The sequence below is a fragment of the Camelus bactrianus genome, chromosome 3 (assembly GCF_048773025.1).
Source record: "Camelus bactrianus isolate YW-2024 breed Bactrian camel chromosome 3, ASM4877302v1, whole genome shotgun sequence".
Lineage (NCBI taxonomy): Eukaryota > Metazoa > Chordata > Mammalia > Artiodactyla > Camelidae > Camelus > Camelus bactrianus.
The window spans coordinates 2,417,828-2,433,853 of record NC_133541.1 but is presented as its reverse complement, the minus strand read 5'-3'; the positions used below and the strand labels follow the sequence as shown (position 1 = coordinate 2,433,853).

The 16,026-nt window shown below is 63.8% G+C and overlaps 1 protein-coding gene across 5 annotated transcripts; it reads right to left on the bottom strand.

Moving 5' to 3' along the window:
- Positions 1-104: 104 nt before the first annotated feature.
- On the bottom strand, positions 105-15,857 carry SLC6A18 (solute carrier family 6 member 18). 5 transcript variants are annotated; one of them, XM_074355702.1, is made up of 12 exons: positions 15,607-15,857; positions 10,377-10,517; positions 9,614-9,751; positions 8,887-9,119; positions 7,164-7,274; positions 6,230-6,342; positions 5,250-5,378; positions 3,641-3,797; positions 2,847-3,051; positions 2,365-2,524; positions 1,200-1,362; positions 105-376 (listed from the first exon to the last, which is right to left on the bottom strand). In XM_074355702.1, the coding sequence occupies exons 1-12, from the start codon at positions 15,776-15,778 to the stop codon at positions 185-187; spliced, it is 1,914 nt and encodes a 637-aa protein (XP_074211803.1). In that variant the 5' UTR covers positions 15,779-15,857; the 3' UTR covers positions 105-184. The 5 variants fall into 5 exon arrangements, with proteins under 5 accessions (XP_074211803.1, XP_074211820.1, XP_074211798.1 ...); XM_074355719.1 differs by having other exon boundaries at positions 8,887-9,068; XM_074355697.1 differs by lacking the exon at positions 105-376 and adding an exon at positions 383-977.
- Between the last annotated feature and the right edge of the window lie 169 nt (positions 15,858-16,026).

Genomic DNA, 16,026 nt, shown 5'->3' with positions numbered 1-16,026 from the left:
TCTGGTTGGAGAAGGGCATGGACTGCGATGTCGGAGCTGGTCTGTACCCTGAGGTGGCCTGGAGGCTGAGGTGGTGTCGGAAGCAAAGACCATGGGTCTCGGAGTCACTGGGAGGACCTGTGTATTGGGGTTGGGCTGCGAGGCCCACAGGCTGGACCCCCACGCTGCTGCCCCAGCCCCACCCTCAGCAGACCCCGCCGTCCTGCAGCTTTGGGCCCATGTCCTGCTGCACATCTTGCTGCTTCCGTCGGCGCCGGGCGAGCAGCTGGACCAGGGTGACCGCCGGGACACTCAGTGCAGGCAGGAAGGACAGGAGCACGCAGATGGCCTGCACCCAGCCCGGGTAGGGCTTCTCCTGCCGCGAGGGAAACTGCTCCTACAGGGACACAGGCCAAGAGGTGGGCGCCCCCCACCCCAGATGTGGCGAGGCTGACCCCCGGCCGCAGGAACTGTGTGGGGGCAGCTTCATCCCAGCTCTTCCCGAAACGAAGCACCCAGCATGGGTGGGTGGGAAAGGCACACAGCCAGGGGCCACTCTGTGGGCTCAGGCAGCCGATGTTTTGGGACTCGGGGCCGAGCCGCTCATGGCGACTGGGCACTGAGAAACAGGCCTGGAATCCGGGGAATCTTGTTCTGGAGAGAGCCGCCCAGACCGGGGGTCTCAGGGCTGCCTTGTCCTGACCTGCTAGGCATCGTCAAACCCCGTGCTCCCTCTGTAAGGGGGAAGCACCACCCACCCAAGCTCAGGCAAGGTTCTGAGCCGCAAGAGGGGTGGCAGGTCAGCCAGTCCCACTCGGCTCCCAGTGCAGCCTGGGGCCAAGATTTGGAGCCAGAGTCCGCCGACCAGCTGGGTGGCTGGTTTCTTGTCTGGGACCAGGCTGGGCATCCCCACTGCACCTGTGAATTTTGGCTGGAAGCACTTCCCTGTGGGAGGGGCTACAGGGACCCGTGAGGTTGCCAGAGTCTGGAAACTGCTCCTGTCCTCCCACCACTTGCCCAAGGTTACTGGGGCTGCAGGAATCAAACTGTCACCCCCGAGGGCATCCGCGGTCAAGGGTCTCAGAGCAGAAGCAGCCCACATGGTCCTTAGGGCGTGAATGCCCACCGAGGGGTCCTCTGGGTCCTGGGTGGCACCAGGACAGGGCCAGGCCGGGTCTGAGGCGGTCCCCGGGCTCCCGCTCCCTGCCCAAAGGACCTACGTATTGGGGGTTCCAGGCCTTGTAGCTCGGCGGCGTGCTGGCCAGGAGGGAAATGTAGGCCACAAAGATGGTCAGCAGCAGCAGGGGGCTGACGACCTTCCAAGTCACCTGCCAGTAGAGGCCGGGCCGCCTCCCAGTCATCCACGCGATATCATCACAGAACCTGCCACGAAGACACTGGGCTTGGCTCCACCCGCCCAGCCAGCGCCTCCGTGACCCCAAGACTTGGCCCATGGGGCCCGCCCCACCTCCACTCTGACCTTTGCCCCATATCTTCCTGAGTGCCCCCAGACGAGGCAGCCTTCTGGGGTCCTAATGAGGACTCAGCCTCCAGGTAGATGGGTGAGAAAGGCCAGTGCGCGAGGGTCAGCCCAGTTGAGGGAGAGGGAGGACTTCCACCCTGGGGGTGACTCCAGCTCTGGTGGGGCAGTGGCACACCCCAGGGGAAGGTGGTGCCTGACCCAGGCCCCAGGGGTGGGGACAGAGGCTCAGGATATGCAACATCTCTGCAGACGCGGAGAAGGTGCCCCGCCTCATGGCCCCTCCCCTGCCTGCACAGCCCCCCAGCTCTGCTCCTCCCAGCTCCGGAGTGTCTTCTTCTGAGACCCCACGGTCAGTTGAGTCCACGGGCTCACTGTTCCTCCTCATCGCCGCTGGACCCTGCCTCTCATGCCTGCCTCTTGAGGTGGGCAGTGTCCCGCAGGGACAAGCTCACAGTCCCCGTGCCCAGATTGCTGCAGTGGAGGCCGTGGCATCAGGGTCTCTCGGGATCTCTTAGAACACAGGGACAGAGGTCACAACCTCCAGGCTCGTTGGGCAGGGCTACTGTCAGGGTGGCAGGTGTGAGTGCAGGTGTGAGTCTCGATGTGAGTGAAGGTGTGAGTGTCAGGTGTGCGGCAGGCCCGGGCCAGGTGTGGGTGGGCAGGACCAGTGTGTGGCCTCCAGGAGGGCAGGGCTCGGAACCCTGGCCGGGCCTCCTGGTGCCCTAGTTCCCACCTGCACTTGGACATCAGGAGTCCACCATGTGGCTGGAGACTGACGTTTGTCGCTGGCCTCCCCGCAGCCAGGCAGGGCCGGGTCCCATGTCATCCTGCAGCTGCCCGGGACTCCTGCACTGTGTACTTCCGGATGCTAGCAGCAGAAAGGCGGGACCCCAGGGACTCACCGTTTCATCCCATAGACATAAACGACCCCGACCACTTCGAAGAAGGCAAAGAAGATCAGGTTCAAGGGCGCAGCATAGTGGTCGAAAATCTCGAGCCAGTAGCTTCCAGACTGCAGTGTGAAGCAGGTGGCCGAGAGGAAGCAGACCAGGCAGGCCAGCCCTGGACACAACCCCACATCTCAGGCAGTCGCCCTGGCGCTGCCCTCCCAGCTCCTCTGCCTGTCACGTCTGCTCTTCCCGGCCACGTCCCCCTGCGCCCTGGGAGCCAGGGGACAAGCTCAGATGGCTGTGGCCTCAGTGGGCAGTGCAGGACAGCGTCCCTGGCCCCTGACTCCCTGACCCTTGGCTCCCCGGTAACGACCCTCAGGATGTGAAGTCAGAGCTGCAGGGTGCAGCTTCCATGGGGACAGGGCCCTGAAGCCCCCCTGGAGGAGGGGCGTCTGGAGAGTGACAGGCCTGCAGGGAGGTGGCTGTCCACTCACCAGTCAGGAGCTCCTTGGGGACCCCTCTGGGCATGACCCCCAAGTCCAGGAGCGGTGTGATGACACTTTCCATGTTCCCAAACATGGACGACAGGCCCAGGGTGAACAGCATCCCGAAGAAGAGCACGGCCCAGCCGGGTGCCCCGGGCATGTGGAGGACGGCCTCAGCGAAGACGATGAAGGCCAGGCCCGTGCCTGCGGCGCTCTGCAGGGCAGCGCAGGGAGGAGGTGGCACGTGCCCACACCAGGCCTCGCGCACAGGCATGCCCCACCCCGGGACACGCACACCAGCACCTGTCCCTGGCACCAGTCTGGGCTGGTGGCCCTGCCCTGTGCGAGCTGTGTCGTAACAAACTTCAGGAGCACCTACGGAGCCGGGGGAGCCTGTTCCCCCACATAACCGGCAGCCAGCAGGGGACGTGGGGCCTGGGGGCGTGGGCTCAGGTGCCCGTCAGATGGCTGCCCACCCAGCCTGCTGTCCCCAGTCCTTGGCATCAGCTGGCCCTGCATGAGGCCCTTCCAGCCACGGCCTGGCTCTGTGACCTCGCTCTGGCCCCTCTCCCTGGTCTCTGTGCACCAGCAATGCCTGCTTTCCTGGATCAGCCTGGACCCCACCCCCTGCTGGGCAGGGCCCTTCAGCCATGGTGTGTTTAGGCCACAGGGTTTTCTAGAAGCTCGGAGAAGCAGAGGCAGAGGGTCAGCCTAAAGTCCTGCACTCCTGACCCCAGGGGGCCATGTGCAGCAAGTACTCGGCCCAGAGCGGCCTGGTGCCCTCGACCCGGCCCCTCGAGTACCTTTTCCAGAAAGTCCTCCAAGCGGCAGGCGTCCAGGTGGAGACCAGCCACCCACTCAGGCCGGGAGACGTTCAGGCGGGCGAGGACAGCCGTGTAGTCATCCCTGGAGATGCTCTGGTCTGGGAGATCGAAGGCGTTGATGAGACGGAGGATGTTTCTGTGGGGTAGGGAGGCCTGGTGAGCGGACACCTGTGGGGCTGGCAGTGTGGAGCTGCCCCTTGGCCTCGTGCACTCGCAGGGAGAGAAGGCTGGTCCAGCCCCAGAGGGGCCCCAGGCTGGAGGCGACACTCCCTGGGGGTACGAACTGGGCTGTGCCGCTTCCTGCCTCCCTGAATTTTGGCCACCCCGGGCCAGGTTGTGGGCGGTGGCCCCAGGTCTGCACGCCTGCACTGTCTGTCTCGGACCTCATGGCTCAAACACCATGGGGGCTTCCGTGTTTGCTGATTCGCCTGCCTGCTAGATGTATCTGTAACCTCGACTCCAGTCCCCGCGGCATCTGAGGGCACTTGCGGACTTGTCCATCACGCACGTCCCCTCCGGGCCCCGGGATGCTCCACTCCACCGTGCACATCCCCTTCGGGGCCTGGGACGCTCCGCCTTGTCTCAGCTGGAGCCGCAGCCGAGCGCCTCATGATTGGAGCTGCGGTTCTCAAATTCTTGTGCTTTTTGTTGGTTTTGCTGTTTAAGTTCTGTCCAGTGTTCTAAATGCAGCAAGAAGGCAGTGATGCCACCCACAGAAAACTTCCAAGAGGCTTTGTTCAGGCCAGGGGTACGTGCTGTGGGGGGAGCCTGGCCTCAGTGGATGAACAGACTTGTTCGCTGGGCGTCTCCGTGGAGGCAGCTGGGCGCCTGCTCCCCTGCAGGGGTTGCACTGTGCACCGGGCGTGGCCTCTGCAGCCTCTCTGGAACATTCTGAGAGGAGCACGCGCTCAGCAGCGCAGCCGAGCGCGGTTGAAACAGGTATCTCGGCTCTCTGTGACACGGTGATCACTCCGTGGGGCCGTCCCGGGCACTGTGGACGTCAACGGCACCCCGGGGGACACTCTTATACACTGTGATGGGTTCTACCCAGGAAAACACGTCTGGTAGGCCAGGCCGGGCCATCGAACGCACAACTCCAAGTGTGGGGTCCTCCTAATGCCTCAGCTCCCGGGGCTGTTGCGACAAATGCCCCCGGACGGGGGGCCTTGAAACAACAGAAGTTCCTCCTTCCTCAGCCCTGCGGCTGGGAGTCCGAGATCCAGATGTCCAGGGCTGTGCTCCTGCCAAAGGCTCCAGGGGAGGGTCGTTCCTGCCTCTTCCAGCCTCCGGGGCCCCAGGCATCCATGAGCTGTGGCCGCAACCCTCCAGCCTCTGCTTTGTCTCACGTGGCTTCTTGTCCTGCCTGCGTCCCTTTCTGTCCAATCAGGACACCAGTCATCGGACAGGGGGCTCACCCTGCCCAGATCGACCTCATCTGCCAGAGACCTGTTTCCATTCCAGGTTCTGGACAGACCCTCCACCCGCTCCCCTGGGGAAGGTCGTCTGTGGGCCCCCCGTGCAGCAGGCCCCGTGGTGGGGCCGTGATCTGGGGACACCTGTTCCCAGACCCAGAGGGCACCGTGCTCACCCGTCCAGGCAGCGCCCGTGGTCGTTGACAGCCTTGAACCCCAGGACGGAGAAGACAGCAATGGACGCGTACAAGGAGGTCATGCTGTTGACCAGGGCGATGGCCACCGCGTCCCTCTCACAGTTGTTCCTGGGGGACATGTGCGTGTGTGGCCCTGTGTGCCCAGAGACCCCACCTCCAAACCTCGAGACGACTCAGGGATCACACCTCTGCACCCTGGACGCCCCCACTCTGCTCTGCACCGGGGCCTGCCTGTGCTCCACCCGGAACTCGGACGTCTCAGCCCCACCCTGCCAACCCCTCCCCAGGGGCCCCAGCTCGGGGCGCTGCTGCTGTAACACACTCAGCCCCCATCTCCCGGGGCATCGGGGAGCTGAGGGCGAGGGTGGGGCAGCTGCGGGTCTCACTGGGATAGTCTCCAAACGAGAAACACACACAAGCTGCCATTCAAGGGAGTCCAAGCAGAAACGCACTGAAGCCCCTGGCGGCCCAACCCCCACGCCTGAGGCCCCTGCCACCAGCCCCTGCACCCCCGCCTGCCCTACCACCCTCAGACAACCCCGGGGAAGTGGTTTAAGGGCATGCCTGCCGGCGCCCTGGGGTTTATGACGTGGTCATGCTTGGGGCCTCAGCCTCTTGGTCTCATAGAGCAAGTCTACAGCTCCTGCAGGAGAGGCTGCGGCCTGGTGTCTGTGTGACCAGGAGGCTGATACAGCCGTGGTTCTGCTTCTGTGGCCACGAGCATCACACACGGGGCAGAGCACAGGTAAGGCCTTGCTCCTGGGCTTGACCACCCAGGTTCTCCTCCTGCAGCTGGCTCGGACCGAGCTGGAAGTGGCCCCGCCTCCCGGCCCTTGAGGATGACTCAGGAATCGCCTGTTATCAGAAGCTCACTGCTGGCCACCTCCACCTGGGCAGGACTTCCCGACAGAGAAGGGCTTCGTGTGTCTGAGCGTGGTCCCCGCCCAGCCCGGCCCTACCTTGGCGGGTTGTAACTTGCAAAAGCGATGTGTCCTCCGAAGGCCAGGGACAGAGAGAAGAATATCTGGGTGGCGGCGTCCAGCCACACACGGGGGTTCCAGAGGACCTGCATCTGGAGTGAGATGGGAAGGCCCGTGGCCAGCAGACAAGCTGCCCTGGCCCGGTCCCTCCTGTTCCAGAACGTTCCCAGAGTTCTGAGTCACGCACTCAGGCCCCAGGAACAGTCCAGGACCACACGTGAGGAGCAGACAGAGCCACCCCGGGCCGCCTGTTGGTGACGTGTGATGACCCCTGGGTCCCATCCACTCAAGGCCCTGAGAGCCTGGGGGTAGACCTCCCAGGGTGGAGACGGGTCTGAGTGGCTGGAACTTAACTGTGTTTGCTCTGTTCCTCTCAGACCTGGGGTTTCCAGGACCTGAGAGCCGGGTGGGCCCCGAGCCGAGAGTGCCTGGCGCTCCTGCTGGCTCAGGCAGACCTGCGCTGGCTGCCACACCAGTGCCCCTTCCCTTTCCCTGGGGGCTCTGCCTGCAGGGCCGGCTGTGCAGCCCCTGGGGTCCCGCAGACTGTGGACCGGTCCCGAAAGTGTACTGGCTCTAGTGGGCAGGCCCCTTGGCCCTGTGGCTCCCCACCTGGCGGGTCATGCTGCTGGACGAGGCCCTCAGAGATGTAGGGTTCAGGTTGCTAGAGGTGGGACATCTGGGTCCCCAGCTGGCCTCTCCCCTGAACCCCCTCTTTTACAGTGGTCCCCAATCTAGACCGAGTCCTCCTCCTGCTCCCTCCCCTCCAAACCTGACCCCGGAGACCCCAGCCACCCTTCCTTGTGGCCACGTCTCTGCTCCCACAGCCAGGGGTTGGGATGAACTGGGTGGGGCAGTGGCCCCACCTCGTGTGCTCCCTGAGCCTGGCCCAGGGGGACGTGGAGTCAAGACTCACGTCGGGCGTGAACAGGTAGACCAGCCCTTGGGTGGCCCCGGGCAGGGTGAGTCCCCTGATGAGGAAGATCGTCAGGACCAGGTACGGGAACAAGGCTGTGAAATAAATTGCCTAAAAGAAGGGCAATTGTTAGACTTTCCTGTGTGTCTGTTCCAAGTGAAACCTCGAGAGAGGCGGGCGGTACCCACTGTGACGTCGTTCCCGTGGGATTGGGGCCAAGACAGCGGGCTCTGTGCAAGCTCGGAGGGTTTGGGGCTCCCTGAGGTGCTCAGATGCACTGACGCCCAGTGGGGTCCACTGAGCTGGGCGGTGGGCTCCCCGGGGCGGGAGGCTTCCTCTGGTCCAAGGTCAGGCTGTCGCGGCACCAATGCCTTTTCCTGCCACCCCCAGGCCCCCAGCTGGCCGCTTCGCAGGGGCCATGGGCCGCTCACCTGCCTGCCCTCCCCTGCAGCAGGACCCGGCCCAGCTCTGTCAGGGTTGGGGAGAGGTCTGCACACGGTGTCTACAAAAAATGGGGGCTCTCCCCTCGCTGCCCCAGGCCCCAAAGGCAGACTGACGCGATGCCCCTCCGGGGACTCTCGTAGCAGGAGTGTTTGGGGTTTCTGGTCGGCTTGCTGGGGCTGCTTCAGAAACTGCCACCCTCACAATCAAGCGTGGAGCCCTCATGTGAGAGTGACGCTTGCCCTCACACGGTAACCGAGCAGAAGCACTGGGGCACTCGGACCCATAAACCTCCACAACCCCGGATCAGGGGGCCTGGCCTGGAAATGCATGGAACTTCGTCCCAGTCACTTAAAGGACCAACACACAAGACACTGGACGTATCCAAGCCCAGAGAGAGAGGGTGGGGAGCCCCTGCACTGGGGGTGCCTCGAGAAGCCTGCTGGGAGCTGCACGCACAGACTCCTCTGGTGCCTTCTGCTGGAAGCCACATAACTGGCAATGTGTTCTTTCTTATCATCCAAGTCTCTTTAGAAGATAATCAACTGCTTAAAACAAAAATGCTAAGAAATCACTTGCTGTTTATAACACGTGAGCAAAATATACGTCAGCAGCACGGACACTGGGTGGGGTGAGGCTGTGATGCCAAGAGCGTCGTCTGCGTGGTGAGTGGCGCAGCCTCGCAGGGAGACGACCGTGATGCTCTGCCCCCAACTCAGCCACCCGGGTAACAGAGTCCCAGCTAGCAAGCAAAGGACCCAGCGTGGGATCAAAAGAGTGCTCAGGAAAAGAGTGGGACAGGAGCGGAGAACAGAGGGGACAGGCAGAAGTCAAGCCCATGAGGGCAGGCTAACCCCACCCTGACCGGTCAGCACATTAAACGTAAATGGTCTAAACACCCCCAGTAAAAGGCAAGGACGGTCACACGGAGCGAAAACGCAAGACGCAACCGCATGCTGTCCACAAAACCGCAGTAAGCACAGAGATCCAAAAAACTTCACAGAAACGGAGTTGGAAAAGATGCGCCAGGTTAACCTCGTCAGAGGAGGCTGGCACAGCAGCTCCAGCACCCTGTGGGCTCGCGAGCCGCCTGGCACCAGGACACGGAGGCTCACCTCCCAGGGACAAAGGCGTCAGCTCTCAAGGAGACCTGGCAGCCCCAGAGTTCACGCCCCTCCTGGCTGAGCCTCTAAATTCCTGAGGCCAATGAGGACCAAAACGGAGAGGCGTCCCCTGGAGCTGGAGGGACCTGCAGTGCGTGGTCTGCCCGCCAGGCTCTCACCTTCCCGGTGGTCTCGATGCCTCTGATGACGCACAGGTACAGGACTGCCCAGGAGGCCGCCAAGCAGACCAGCAGCTGCCACTGGACGGAGCCACTGTCACTGATGTCGGCCGTGATGTTCAGCGTCTGCCGGTACCAGAAGTAGCTCACGGCACTGCTGTCCCGGCACTCCTCCACCAACCCTGGGACGGGGGGCCCGTCACGTGCTGGCCACAGGCTGCAGATGGCCTGTCCTGGGCACCCGGACAGGACCCACAGCACCCTGAGTGAGGGGCAGGGAGGCTGACCACCCTGGTGATGCCCTCCATGCCTCCGCTGCCCCGAGCACCCAGCTCTGGCCTGCAGGGCTGACCTGGGGATGGGGCCCACCACCCAGGCCCCCAGGGCTGGCCTCCTTCCACACGTGCCAACCAAGCTTGTGTCAGCCAGACGCAGGAAGGGAAAGAGGTCAAGCTGGCTTCAGGAGCAAACGTGAAAACCCGGACTGTGTCCCACGTCTGGGAGGTCCCCCCAGATGGAGCCCTTGGCTGGGGTCGCCACTGGAAGTCTTAATTCAGGGAGAGCAGCCACCCTGTCCCTCACCCTCTGGTCACCGGGCACACGACAGCTGCGAGGCCCCAGGTGCCGCTCTGTGAAGGAATGGGGTGACCGGGGCCCTGGGTCCCACAGTGAATGAACGGACAAGAAACAGAGTGACGAAGCCCCGTCGTCCTGCCCGGGAGTGTACCTGTGCGATTGAGGTCCAGCGGGCAGGCGCTCCAGGGCAGCGGGTGCTGGAAGGAGTTGAGGAGGTACCAGAGCACCCACGTCAGGATGGTGTTGTAGTACAGGCTGACCAGGAAGGACACGGTGAGGCAGCCCAGCCCTGCGGGCGCCGCCAGTCAGCGCTTCCCTCCCGGGAAAGCACCGTCCTCACGCTCACGGCAAGGGGCTCCCACTGCCCGCCCACTGGTCTACATCTGGCCGCACCCCCCCGCCAGCGACCCATCATTTCCCTGGCCATGCGGTGCCTTTTCAGCCGGGTCTCAGCCAGGCCACAGCTGGGCCAGAGCCAGCCTCTGCACCAGCCATCTAGGTTGTTTCCGGGGTTATCAGATGGCCTGCAGCCACCTGGGTGTGTGACAGGCCTGGATGGTGACACTCAGACCCCCTTACGGCAGCGCCCATCTCAAGGGCACGTGGGGAGTGGGGTCTGCCCTCTGTCCCCCTACCATGACCTCCCATGACACGTGGGCTCAGCACCACAGGGGGACGGGCTGGGCAATTCGGCACAGCCCACTGCCTCTGCCTCCTGTGCCCTGAGCTCAGTGGCAGCGCCCTGCTCCCAAGCCTCCCCACCCCCGGGGCCCCTGCGCCTGTCCATCCAGGATCCTCCTGCGTCTGCGGGCTCTAAACCACAGGAGGTGCACCGTCGTGGTGAGTGCACATGTCACACGTAAGTGCAGCCCCACCCCCAGGAGCTGCGGGTGGGGCCAGAGGGAGGCGCGTACCTACTCCGCCCAGGTAGGGCGAGATGGCCATCCACACCCCGATGCTGCCCCTGCGCAGGCGCTGGCCGATGGCGAGCTCGATGTGGAAGAGCGGGATGCCCTCGAAGACCAGGGCAATGAGGTAGGGGATGAGGAAGGTCCCTGCAGAGACATGGCGGTCAGTGGGTGACACCCTCTGCCATGGCCAGCCTCAGGCAGGAGGACGGGGCCGGGGCTGGGGAGAAGCACCCGTGGCTGCCAGAGACGGGGAGATGTGACCCCAATGTCGGGGCACCTGGTTTTCCGTTGTTTTAGGTGACGTGGCGGCTCCCACCACCAGTGCTTTGGTGGCAACTTTCATCCACAGACAGGCGGTGTGGTTCTCACTGAGACCCTGGGACCCCTGGCCCCGGTGCTCCTGGGACGGGGAGCTGGTCTGTTCATGGTGGAGACTTGCAGGAAGCAGACAGCCTCTCAAACGTCTCCCCGAGTTGGGGCAGGGAGCTGTCTCTCCACCCCTTCACCCAGTGGGACGCTAGGTGTGGACACGGCCGTGGTGGGTGAGGGCGTTGTGGTCCCCAGGAGGGAGCACGTGCTGACCAATGGAGGGGACCCAATGGAAGGGCAGGCAAAGACAGCAGCTGCCTTTCTGCACCGCAAGCCAGTGTGGATGGAGCAGGTGCTGGGAGGTGGCAGGACCTGGCCTACTTGAGCCCACAGGACCAGGGCCACGACCTGGGAGGCCTGCTGGGCAGAGGCTGGTTTCCGCATTGTTTGGGAAGAGAGCTCAGCCCCCAGAGCGGAGCTGGCGGTGTTGGCGTCTCTGTCCGTCCCCAGGGTCCACGCTGCAATTGGAACTGGAAGTCCTGCCCTCCAGGCACCCTCAGTCCACGTGCTTCAGGCCAAGGTGTGTGGGCACTTAGGTGCTCCAGGCCCGGCAGCTGTTCCCAACCTACACACACGTCCGGCGACACCAGGGAGCAGACTTCTAGGCCCCTTGACCGAGGACAGCGGCTGAAGCAGGCGCCATCTCTCCTGTGCTGTCCGTGGGACGCTTGGCTCTCTCTAAGGGCCGTTTCCACAAGCCCCAGGTGCCTGGGATTTCGCCAGCACAGCCTCCTGCTGGCTTTCCTGACATCGAGTCAGGGCCCTGGAGAAAGCAGGTGGCCATGGGCCCTTGGCCCAGGTCGGCCTCTGCACAGGACTCCGGGGCCAGTGTCTGGGGCACATGTGCTCGTGGGTGTCTCTTATACAGCAGCAGAAAAGCAAAGCCATCTTAAAGGACAAAGTTGAATTCTGGAGGGTCTCAACTTCGATGGACATGCTGGACTCCCAGAGACAGCCACCCAGGGAAGGCGGGACACCTGTGGGCTGGGCTTAGAGCTGGAGGAGTGGGAGCCCCTGGGGAGGGGGTCGGCCACAGGCCTGGGGTCCAAGGCCCAGAGGGAGGAGCCCTCTCCAGCCTGCCCTCTTCCTTCCCACCCACCTCTGTCCTGCACTGTGGGGTCTTGTGATCTCCCAGCCGCCCGCGGGCCTCAGGGCGCACACCTGCAGCGTGGCGCGGACAGACATGAGATGCCCACATGGGCCTTGTAAGTGCACGCCTGGCCAGCTTTCAGGCAGGGCCTGAGTCCCAGCATTTGATCCAGTGTCTGGAAAGGCTGCAGCCTCCGGGCTGACTGTCCCTTGGCCCCGTGACCCCTGCTCCGAGGGGAAGGCCCCAGGAGGACGGTCTCAGTTCGGGGCCAGAGGGGCTGGCTGAGGTCAGTATGGCAGGGACCACCCAGAGGAAAGATCTCGGGGTGGGGAGGGGTTCTCCTGTGACTGGATCACCACGTCTGGGGAGAGAAGGATGAGAGGCATTTCTGTGATCACGAGACTGAAGCCTCGGGGAGGAGCGTCCACCCCAAGTGCCGGATGCGTGTTAGCCCAACAGGACAGCCGTGTGGACACTGGGCTGTTGAGGGGGGCTCAGAGGACTGTCCCCTCCAGCGTGGGCACCTGCTTCCCTGAGTGGACGTCACACCATGAAGGTGTTTCTGCAGGACAAGGAGGAAGGAGGAGCATCGTCGAGGGGGTAGGAAGGTCCATGCACCTCCGAGTGCAGCCTGTCGGGTCAGCTCAGAGCAGGGGTTCACGAGCACCCGTGACGTTCTGATGAAGCAAGAAATACCCATGTGGGCTTCGCCCTGTCCTGGCTCGCAGCTCCTAAAACCCCTGGGATTCCCTGGGTGGTGGGTGACAGGAGAGCCTCTGTTTTTCATAGCAAGCCTCTTTCGCCTGAACTGGGTTTATGCTAATGAGGTGACTCTGGGGGCTGGTGGCCAGAGGAACGGCCAAGTGATTGGAACTCTCAGTCCCACCCCTACCGCCAGGGAGCCTGAGTTAATCACCAAGCGGCGAGTGATTTAACCAGGAATGCCTGTGCAGTGGGGCTTCTGGGCGGGTGGCACATGGAGGCACAGGGAGGTGGCAGCCCCGGACCTGGCGGGGGCTCCGTGCCATCCCTGATCCCCACCCTTCAGTCTCTCCCATCCGGCTGTTCCTGAGTGTATCCTCTGTAACAAACCTGTAATCGTAAGTAAAGTGGCTTCCTGAGTTCTGTGAGCAGTTCTTGCAAATTATTGAAACTGAGGCGGGGGTTGTGGGACCCCCGAAATTTGTAGCCAAGTTGGACAGAAGTGGTGCCCTGAGGACCCGCTACTTGAGATTGGCACCTGGGGGGCAGCCTTGTGGGGCGAGCCCTTCACCTGTGGGGTCTGTGCTAAATTCAGGGAGTGTCAGGATTGGGCTAAACCCCAGGACACCCAGGCATGCCCGCCGAGAACTGGAGAGCTGTCTGGTGCAGGGAGACCCTCGCACGTCGGTGTCACGGCCCTGAGAGCAGAAGGGACACCACAGAGCAGGCAGACGCACTGCACCCCACTCGTCCAAGGAGGTCGCTGTGGACGGCTGGCCGCGGGTCCTGCCTGGAGGCTCTGGGAGAACCCCGCGCCCTCCCAGCAGGAGGGGTGCCGGATGCAACACCCCAGTTCAATCCACGAAGAAAGGGTCATGGAGAAAAAGGAGCTTCTGGCCAGCACAGCGAGAGCCTGGGGCCCTGAGAAACCACCCCAGGATCTGAGGAGAGAGCCACGCGAAGACAGGAATGAGGGTGGCACTGTCCCGTGGGGGGTGACTGACGACCTCGGAGCTCGCGCTTCCCAAATCGACGGAGACAGTCATCGCCGTGCGGGCGCCACCCAGTCTTCAGTTCACATGGGGAAGCGCGGACCACGTGGAGAGGAAGAGCAGGCCACGAGGACCGGGTCTGCTGGACGCCAGGACTTGTTCTAAACCTGTGGGTGCTTCACGCTGCGCCGCGTCCTCGGCCCCCCGGGGACACTGACCGTGAAGGAGCAGCATGGAAATTGCAGCCTCCCACAAGTGACCCGCCTGCATGGCTTCCTGGGGCGAGTCCCCAGCCACAGCACGCGGCAGGCCCTGCGGTCAGCACCTGAACACAGCGGCCCCGGGCTGCTCCCGCCCTCTGAACCGAAGGCACTGCGTGCACCGTAAAGCAGCTCGCCCCGAGGGCGTCCGCGAGGCGGAATCGCCGAGCACTTCTGTCTAGATGTTCTGCCAAACCCGTCGCGGTGCTGCCTTCCACTCACAAACTGGGATAAGCGTGAAGGGAGGGAGACGTGGACCGTCAGTGGTGAGTTTGTGCAAATCGATGTGACGCACCACCTGCCGACGGCCTCCGTCTCGTCTTCAAAGTCATCGGAGGTGGTCGGAGCGGACAGAAAGGGGCCTCTCACGGTAGGCGAGTTAAAGACACAAATATTTCACGGCATTTGACCGAGACCTTCCACATCTGGAAACAGAACCTACAGAGGTGTTTCAAAGCCCCCGGGCACAGGAGGTGACGGGGCTGCTCTGGGTGCAGGGCCCAGTCACCCTGGTGGCCTCGCCATCTGGACCTTGGGGTGGGTGGACCGCCTCCAGCCATAAGGACAAGGATCCAAGAAAGTGAGTTCCGGGCTCTCGGGCTCCTGCAGCTCTGAGTGGCGGGTAATGTGACAGTTATCGAAACGTGCAGACGGTGGAACGCGTGTGTGGGGCGTGGCCGAGGCTCTGTCCTGAGGCATGGGCACAGAGCGCCCCTGGAGCCCCCGCGCCAGCCACCTGTGCTTCTGTGCTGTCCAGGGGCCTTCCCGGAGGGCCGACCTGGAAAGCCGGGGCCCGGGCGCCCGCCCTGCCCCAAGCCCGCCTGGGCTCTGACGCCCCTGGAGTGGCCGCTATGGGCAGCAACTCTGCTAGTTTGTATGCATTTTCAAACTCTCCCACCTGCCCGTATCTTCTTATAATCAGAAGGAAAGAAGACGTCAGTGAAGCGCTGTCCTCACAACCAGGACATATGGTGGATGGGGCTTGTGTGCGGTCAGCTCTCCGGGCTGACCCCACCCCACCCGCCGCCCACCCGTCTCCTGAGGAGGGCCGTCTGCCCTTGAACGGGGAAGGATGACCCCCCGACCAAAGGCACAGCGTGAGACATCGTCCCCACTCAGCCCTTGCCGTCTCCTGGGCTAGAGGCCAGCGCCACTGCCCCTGAAGGAGACACTGCCCGAATTTCCGGCAGTGACCCGACTCAGCCAGGAGAGTCAGCCGGCGCGCTGGGGGCCTGCAGGCCTTGTGCGGGTTAGAAGGGGCCCCGAGCTCAGACCCCAGGGGAGGACGAGCCTGCCTGGAAAGCCCTTGCCCACAGCATCTGGGGGCAAAATCTCAGCTCCCGAGCACAGTGGCACGGCAGGCCTGCGACCCCGTGTCCCCAGGAGCGAGCGTGCTGCCAGGAGCGACAGGCTGCCGAGTGAGAGCAGCTCCAGGCAGAGCTGCCCCTGCACTAACTCGTGGGCTTCTAGGCCAGGGGAGGAGGCTGGGGTCCCCGAAATGACCCTGACCTTCCCTGTGCAGCCGCGGCCCCCTGGGCGGGCTTGCTGTCCAGGGGTGCTTGTTGGCAACGACATGGCTACCGCGACGGGGCCAGGCACTAGGACGTGCAGCCTGGGGAGGAGCCCAGCAGACCCGAAGCCGCAGTGCATGTGGGGGTCCCCCCATCTCTAAGGCCGGGTGCTGCCGCCTGGGTCTCAGGGGGCAATCCCCCACCCCTGGCCGGGCTGCGTCCCCGACCCCCCGAGGTGCAGCCTGCACTGCAGCCCGGGACAAGGACAGGGTGGGCACAGAGGGCGAGGACGGGACGGCGCAGGCTCACCTCCCCCGTAGGTCTGGCACAGGTACGGGAACCTCCAGAAGTTGCCCAGGCCCACGGCAAAGCCCACGCAGCTCAGCAGGTACTGTAGCCTGTTGTCCCACGCGGGCCGCTCTTCCCCGCCACCGTCCCCACTGCTGTCCCCGGGCGGGTCTGGCCCCGTGGCACATGCCATGCCCGCCACACGCTCCCGCCGCCCGCCAGGCCTCTGCTGGGCTTTGGAAGCCGAGTGCGGTCCCCCCGCAGGTGTGATTCTCATCATTTAAAGGAACGTCCGCGGGGCCAGTTAATCGGTAACGCGGTAACGGCCGCAGTGCCTCCCTGACCCGCGCCCTTGAGCCCGTCCCACTTCGTGCCCGGAGCAGACAGCCTGCGGGCTGGGGTCACCACCAATACGAGAACCTTGAGGACCCCGAGGTTGTC